Source organism: Diachasma alloeum, unplaced genomic scaffold (genome assembly GCF_001412515.2).
Source record: "Diachasma alloeum isolate Michigan unplaced genomic scaffold, Dall2.0 Dall_scaffold_00597, whole genome shotgun sequence".
In the NCBI taxonomy this organism is placed as follows: Eukaryota; Metazoa; Arthropoda; class Insecta; order Hymenoptera; family Braconidae; genus Diachasma; species Diachasma alloeum.
The window spans coordinates 70,378-78,637 of record NW_021680729.1 but is presented as its reverse complement, the minus strand read 5'-3'; the positions used below and the strand labels follow the sequence as shown (position 1 = coordinate 78,637).

The 8,260-nt window shown below is 42.1% G+C and overlaps 1 protein-coding gene across 7 annotated transcripts in view; it reads right to left on the bottom strand.

The window, feature by feature from the left end:
* Positions 1-8,260, bottom strand: part of LOC107043539 (regulating synaptic membrane exocytosis protein 2) — an 81,501-nt gene that overhangs the window by 13,991 nt on the left and 59,250 nt on the right. For 4 of the 7 annotated variants that reach the window (XR_001461248.1, XR_001461245.1, XR_001461246.1 and 1 more), the window contains exons 13-18: positions 7,571-7,600; positions 6,788-6,944; positions 5,783-5,949; positions 5,464-5,651; positions 3,987-4,218; positions 777-3,460 (exon numbers count right to left, since the gene is read on the bottom strand). Coding sequence is in view for 1 of the 7 variants with exons in the window: in XM_015265074.1 (XP_015120560.1) it covers positions 777-3,460; positions 3,987-4,218; positions 5,464-5,651; positions 5,783-5,949; positions 6,788-6,944; positions 7,571-7,600 (3,458 nt within the window). In the remaining 6 variants the exon portion in view is untranslated. The remainder of the gene's footprint in view (positions 1-776; positions 3,461-3,986; positions 4,219-5,463; positions 5,652-5,782; positions 5,950-6,787; positions 6,945-7,570; positions 7,601-8,260) is intronic. The other 3 variants (XR_001461250.1, XR_001461249.1, XR_001461247.1) reach the window with 3 other exon arrangements.

Sequence of the window (8,260 nt, the reverse complement as noted above, 5' to 3'; positions counted from 1 at the left end):
GGGGGGGGGGGGGGGGGGTCACAAAATTTGTGACTCTACATTAGGGATGAGCGAGGTTCATGCCCAAACATCGATGTTTCTGACTAACGTAACGAAATTTTTCATTTTTTAGGATAATAATAAGGTTGATTGATTAAGATTCAATAAAATAATAATTTATCCCCAATCAGGAGTAATTATTTTCTACGGTATGTATGTTATAAATAATAAGTGAACAAGTCTAGTCATCTATTGTTTTTTAATATTTAAATTTTAAGAAAATTGAAAAATTTAAATTTTTAAAAATTATTGCAGCTAACGGAAAATATTCAATATATTTTTTTACATTAATCAAAAATCCTGTTTCGAGATTCAAAATTTAACTCTCCAGCAGTACTTATCATTGAAACGTATGTTCCTCCGGTTGTATTTTTTAAATATATAATTTTCAATAAAAACGAGAACAAAAAAAAAATTTAACAATTTGTTTTTTGTCCTGTGTAATGAGAAAAACATCGATTCACAACATTGAAAACATCAATTTGAAAAACATCAATTCTCCGATAATCGATGTTTTTTAAAACACCGCCCATCCCTACTCTAAACCTCACGGTTTCATTCGTCGAGCGGGAGTCTCACACGAGACGACTGTACCTGAGCAGGTTTTTCCCTTGTCCTTCCAATGTGGTACAGAGGGTTGGGGGTGGAAAGGGAACAAATTGTAAAGACCCGAAAGGGCACACGAAAGAAACTCTACAAAAAAAAAATGAAATAAAATAAAACCATCATCAACTCACCAACTTTCTCATCAGGCGGTGCATCAGCATTACTCAAACTCCTGGTGAACTGTCCCCTCTTAGCAAGCCCATTGTGCCCATCTCCAGGAACTTGATGTCTCGATGAAGTTTTCTCATACGAACTGCTGGGACTGGCATAATCACTGCCACTAGTGCGTGATTTATCGATCGTGGAATTGTCATTAGCACCGGAATTGCCATCAGATTTCGACGTAGTCGAGTGCATTTCAGTTGTCACGGTGTCGTCGTGCATCCGACGTTGTTCATTTTCACGTTTAACGTGATGTGACGATTGGGTAGTATCGTGTACGTTGGCCCGTGGGTTTTTAGCAGTGTCGGAGGTGGCGGTTTGGGAATCAAAGATATTTGAATTAGCTTTACCGGGTCGGGGTGCTCGGTTACGGGGCCTAAGTGTATCGTACGGGCCAAATCCGCAGTTCTCGCTGCACTGGCTCTCACTTTCCATTGAGTATTCGTAATATTCTAGGGTGTCGCTTATAGCGACATTTCTCTTGCCTCCCTGATCCTTCTCCGATTCAACTTTACGGAGATGCTTTTCGCGCTCTTGTTTCTGGTAAGCAAGGGGTCGATGCTTTTCGTACTCTGGCGATGCATTTGAGTCATCTTGGTGTTGATGGGATGAGTCTCCTCTCTCGCTTTGTAAAGGCTGGAAAAAGTCACGACACTCTGGACAACTCGTCTTGCGATTCTTGTAGTCAATGTCGTCGTTGTCGAATCTAACGGGGCCAGGGTATGAGCTTGATCTGTCCGTACGCATTTGTATTTTAAAGTCAACGTAGTCCTTGGACGAATACCTTGGACGGAATCCACGTGGTCGTTTATCAACCTCGTCCTTGGAATTATTACGGTAATCTGGGGATACTACAGTTTCAACCGAGCCAAAATCATCGTCAGAGCCCATGAAAAAGCTTGGTGACTCTGGTTGTTCTCTGCCAGGACTCTCGAGATTTCTCATATCTCTTGCCTCCGGGCAACTGCTGTTTCGACGTCTTCTTGACAGCCGTCTGGCGCGCTCCCAAGCGTCCTCGATCTCCTCGTCGTCTGGTACAAGAGTAGGAGTTGACTCTGCACGCTCCAGCATCATACGCTTGCTCTGCGAGAAACTCGGCACTTCTAAACTGCTCATTCGTGCTCTTCGATATGCGTGAGAATGGGAATCGTAGTCCAGGGACTGTTGCAAATCTCTCGTGCTTCTCCGTCTTCTCCGGCCTGGAGGACTTGATTCATTGCTCGAGTAATTAGCGGATGGATCGCAAGTTGAGTAGTCAAACCTCCCTGGGAAACTACTACTTCTGCCCCGGTAATCGTCGTGAATTTCCGACTGACGAGACATCCCAGATTGGGACTTGTCGTTCTCCGAGTACAAATAATCAACACTTGAATTCTTGCACTCATCGTAATTGTCCTCCAAGTATGAGTCTGTACTTTTAGTTCGACGACGCAAGGACCTTCTGGGATTGTACTCCTCAGAATCCAATTGACTCGTTCGTCGTCGAGGGACGGAATTATCAAAATTACTTGTTCTACTTGTTGAAGTATCTACGACATCGAAATTACAGTCAAGAGGATCAATCAAGCAGGGACAGGGATCTGTGTTGTTGTCGTCGATGCTGCAGTAGATGTGGTCACTCTCCAAGAGATCGTAGAGGTGTTCCTCTAGACTCTTTGCCTTGCTATTTGGTGACTGACTACGATTGGACTTTAGGCTTATCTCAGCCAGGTGAGCCTCGTATTTCTGCTTATTCTCTTGACGCGCGATGACATTGCGATAGGCGTCGTCTGAGAAGCTACGGCAATCGAGCCCCATGGATGACAGTCTATTCTCAAACGCAGACTCCAACTTGGAGGGGTAGAGATCGGTATCGTGATAGAACTTCTTCTCGTGATCCTCCTCGTGGTCTGCCGTCTCCGAGGTCTGGATGGAGCTGGAGCCATTCGAGTCGTAGTAAGACTTGCTGCGATCATTCATAGATGGAAGGTGTTCTCCACTGTTCGACAAATTCTTCTTGACTTTCCTCCTCGCTGTTCGCAAGCTGTCGTCGCTGAATATATTCGATACAGCCTCGTAATCAACACTTTTGGCGCGTCTCGGGTACTCCATGTCGATTCTATCGTGCCCATCGACAAACGAATCGTCAGCAACGTTGTAGTCAAAACTTCTTGCTCTCATCTCCATGAGCGATCGCTTCTGATAATTTCCAAAATCACGATGTTTCAATCGGGTTCTCAGAAACTTTCTGTCTAAACTCGCCGTGTCCTCCGGATGATTGACACATTCTTCAACGTGTATCTCAGGTATGAGTGATCCTTTCTTCTTAAAATTCATGTAATTCATCGTGCAACTCGGCTCACTCGACTCAGGACTGCTCCATCTCACGAGATTGTCATCAAATGTCTTGGATCTTGCAAGTGGCACACGCATCTTTCTGTGCATCGAGCGAACGACTGCGGATTTGCTCCGTACGAGGGGTTGATGGTAGGAGGTGGGATTATTATGATGCTTGTTTGGGTTTATACAGGTCTTAGTAGGACAACTGTTGCAGTTTAATTGGCAATGGCATTCACTGCTGGGTACCCTAATTTTGTGCCTACGCCTATTGCGTCTAGGGGTTTGGGTCAATGGGGATATGACACTGGGTATCAATACGTTTTTAACTGTCGGTCTGCAAACAATTTTTTTCACTCTTTATTCATGTTCATTGTTTCAATGTCGTTGAGTGGCGTATTAACTAAGCCCATTCTTTACCTTTGCATCGATAATGTCGGCTAATTAATGGTACTAATTGCTCGGATTTTTCTAGTGTTTGAACCAGATTTTTTTATTATTTTGGTTTCATGTTTTTCTAGAACAGAATGGGACACGATTAAATGGACATTGACGCTGTGCTGGGATGTGCGACTATTTCTAGCTAATTGCTGAGAGTCGAGGGGCTTGGATGGGGGGGAATGGGCCACTAAGGGGGGGAAGGTGTCCTAATGTCCACCGAAGCAAGCGGGAAATGGAGAGTGCAACTACTGGGTGTACATTCCTTGCGTAATGTCCATTTAATGCTGGTTATTAGTGGATTTTAACTACTGGAGACTTGATCAATCATCCCAGTAGTGTCTTCATCAATTCGAATGACTAATTTGGATTAAATTTTGATTCTTTTTTTGCTTTCAAAGAAATAGCTGAGAGGTGACACTCACATGAAGGTTCTAGAGCCACGCGGCCGCTCCGACTGCGTGCTGAATGTACTGCTCGCCACTGATGCAATACTCTCCATATCAGAATCACCAAAATCACCGAGAACATCTTTGTCGGGACTCAGGTGTCCTCTTCTTACTCTGGGCACTCTGTGACCGTGCATTAGGGATTGGGGCTCGTGGCCTATTGACAGGAGATCAGAGTCTGATAGCCCACTGTAATGTCTTTCCCATCCTAGCAAAAGGTTAAATAAAAATGTAAAGAAATTGGCAGGCGAAATTAAACCAAAGGAATCAATAAACCAAACAATTGATCGAGAAATAACTTCGTGTGCTCTGGTTGAAGCGTAAGTGGGGAAAATTGCAGTGCGATAATCAAATAAAAAACACATTGGACGAGCAGTAAATAGATTATTAGACACAGTGCTCCAGGTGATTCCAAAGATGCGATGATGCATTTTGGAATGATTCAGATTTCCTCTCTTTCTCGTGACAATTTCATTTTGATGATACAGTAGAGGCTTCGTATGAGATACCTTAGGGACAGTGGGACAGTGGATTTCCAGGAACCCCTATGCCCCCACTACGCACGCCCATAGAGAGGAGAAAAATAGGGATCAGCGGGTTTCAAATAAGGTACCTCGCTCGTCGCGCCCCAATTCAATGAAATTTTCATTTTTACTGAATGAATATCGATAACTAATCAATTTATGTGTTTAATGCTTTGAATTTGTTTCGCCCGCTTTCGATTTTCTCTCTAAACACAACCCCGCGTGATAGAATGGCAGCTGATGTTGGGGGATTGTTGGTGGACTCGAGAATAATCACAGACGAAAAATTACCATTCTTCGATGAGAAAAGTGAACAAAAAATTGATGTATATTTCCATTACTTGAAAAAAGTGGTGTGACCCCCCCTTGAGGTCATTAGACCTTTATGATCACTTCGTTCGTCCCTCCCGTTTGACCCTTAACACCGTTTGATCCTGATACCTACTCTCTTCCCGTTGAAAAATGATCGGAGCCAGTGGTGTCTATTGGTAGTGGGATATATAAATGAGTACTCAATGCAATGGATTAAACTTGAAATATTTTATTCTTTAAAATGGCACGAGGGTGAAACGTCTGTACTCCACGGATCCCTCCAGGGGGCTAAAAGCTAGTCACAAAGACCAAAAGAAAATTCGTCACCTAATGAAAGACCCCTCGTTCTTTCTTCCTCAGAAAATATTGTTTATGTTTATGTAGACTCTCGGGTGACTCTCTGGCGCCGTCCACGTCGATTCGTTTTTGTAACCGTCATTTGAAATAAAGAATTAAACGCAATAATCCAATAGTATCTTATAAGAAGCCTACGGAACATGAACATTCGGGAGGCGATAAAACTGCCGAGAGTGGGGGTAGGCCTCGAGCGCTCGGAGCGCGAGGTATCTTATAGAAAGGTATCTTATACGAAGCCTCTACTGTACTAGGTAACGTACCTCCCATTCCCGTGCTCCTGTACGTCGTATGCATCTGTCTGTTCCTGTGCCTCATCAGTCTCGCTCTCTCCTCGAGATCCTGCGCAACTCTCTCCTTCAATGCTGCATGCAATTTAGCAGGTATCTGTGGCAATTGTCGTTTTTTGGGTGATCCAGTGGGCGTGGCAGTAGCTGATCGCGATCCAAATCTGAAAGACAGCAATTAACAGATAATCACACTAATTGAATGCAATAAAGGATGGCGGGGGGAAGGGGGAGTACTGAATAAATTCAAACTGATGGTCTGTGTGGGAGTAATTACACAAGGCAATAGAAGTACCTGGCTGGCATGTAGCCATGGGAATAAGGGATGGATCTCTGCTCTGGTGGTGATAGTGAACGATGACCAGTGGGACTCTGCGATCTACCCCGGTAGTGAAGGTTCGGCGAGTCCATGGGGGCAGCGCTCTGGGATCTGTGACCCATCATACTGCGCGGCGCTTCGTCCTGCCAAAAACCGTCCATTAATTTGGGTTCCACTGGGGGTTACATTGTCGGGCATCAAGTGATGGGCGAATGTTTACAAATCGTGGATTTGCACTTGCGAAATTACTTGAGGTGTTCTGACAGACTTGGCTTTCCAACATGACTGTTGGATTTTTCAATTTTTTAATTCAAGTGAGTCTAAAGCTCATTGTTTTGAAAATGGATGTGAAGAGGTTTGGGAAGGGCTATTCCAAACGAAAAAGGTTCTCTGAGATTTTTATGTAGAGTCTTTCCGCTCGATAAATATGCTTACTGTAATCTTGATGAAATTGAAGTTATTTTCTGGTTTTAATCAATGTTTATTATTCCAAAATTAATTTACAACAGTACTTGAATGAATCCAAAAATTTACATTGAAGAAATCATGAACAATTTTGTTTGGTTTTGCCAACGTTTCGAACTCTCAGGGAGCTCTTCATCAGGGCAATATTTATTCTACACTCATCATAAAATTGAACTGATTTTCTGGTTTTAATGAATGTTTGTTATTTCAAAATTAATTGACAATAGTACCTAAATTGTCCTTTCCCTTAACTTCGGTCCAAACAGCGGTGTGAATCCAAAAATTTACGTTGAAGAAATCATGACCAATTTTGTTTGATTTCGCCAACGTTTCGAACTCTCAAGGCGCAATCTCTTCATCAGGGCAATATTTATTCTGCTCCTTGAGAGTTCGAAACGTTGGCAAAATCAAACAAAATCATTCGTGAATTATTCAATGACAATTTTTGAATTAATACCGCTGTTTGGACCGTTTTTGGCTGGGAGAGGGTGAAGAAAGGTTTATTACTGTCCTTACCTTTCTATACGGTGAATAAGACATGGACATGGAGACTGGTTGTTCCCTCGATATCATTAATGCGGCTCTCTTTCTCCCCTGGGGTGACATATCCCTCCGGCTCCGATGCTCACTGTCCATACAAAGATCCCTCTCAGGTGGCGGGCTGGAATAGTGGCTGCTCCAGCATGCGTTCATGGTATTTTTGTTTTATGCATATTAGTGTGTAGAGCGTGATGGGAATTATTAATAATCTATCTGAATGAGGTGAGTGCATTTATCGGGTGATCAACAATCCTACGAAGCGTCGCTCAAACATCTAATTCCTCTCAGGTTTGAGCGGATGGCTTTGAAAACATCGTCGTCTCCCGGGTCTTCCACTCTGCTTGTGTGCTCAAGCTCAAGGGGCAAAATGTGAGGAATGAAGTGAGACCTGGAGGCGACGACATTTTTTTTACACTAAAAAAATGAAAAAGAAAGAAGCGATGGGCAGGCTTCATTGAGATTTTTCGTATGCAAGAAGCGATGACACGATGATGCTTCTCTACACGTCTCTCACTGGCCTTTTTTTTCACCAGCGCAAAAGTTTGATCGTACCATCGACCTTTGACCCAATTTTCTACCGAATCAATTCGAGAGATACTTGCATTCACATTTTTTTCACGATTTTTCTTTCAGAAATTGAAGCACACGGAACTTGAAAGAATTCAAATTAATTTTTTGACGACTGAGTATCTACACTAATGAAATCGATGCAGTTGTGACAGAGTGAGGATTGAATAGAAAATATAAAAGTAACCGTACCGCTTATAATTTGACGGCATATTATGAAACCTAAAAAATAATAAACAAAGCACGAGATTAAAACCCAAAATGAATGTGAGGAGAGAAGACTGAACGAAAATTGGACATCGCGAAACATGAAGAGAAGAGTTTATCGAAAAATTTATTATAAATGTATATTGTGAGACAAGTAGTCCTCATTTCTGTCCGGATAGTCAGTTAAAATCAAATGTCAATGTTTAATTGTACACTGTTAGAAAAAAAATGAAATTCCATGGACAGTTGATTAGTAATTTTCAGGACAGTGACTTTGAATGCGATTTAGGGGGAAAAACACAGCAAAAACGAATGTTTGAATTTGACATTTGTCTGAATAAAATGAAAATTTGTCTGAATTTCAAACATGAATTAAGATGGTTGGACACTTGTTCGTCTGAAATTCAGACACATTTTCATTTTATTCTGCCGTTTTTTATTTACTGAAAAATGACTACCAAAGGTGTGTGAAATTCAGACATTCGTTTTGCTGTGAAATCGTGAAACTTGCGGTTTCACTGAAAATTCAGGAAATTTCCAGAATTGTAAGCAGCATAAAGACGAGAATTCCTTAATTTATTTGAATTCCCGATCTAATATGAATATTCAGTGCTCAATTACGTTAAACTTTCAGCGAAATCTGAAATTTCATTTTTTTCCCGTCTGAATCATTTC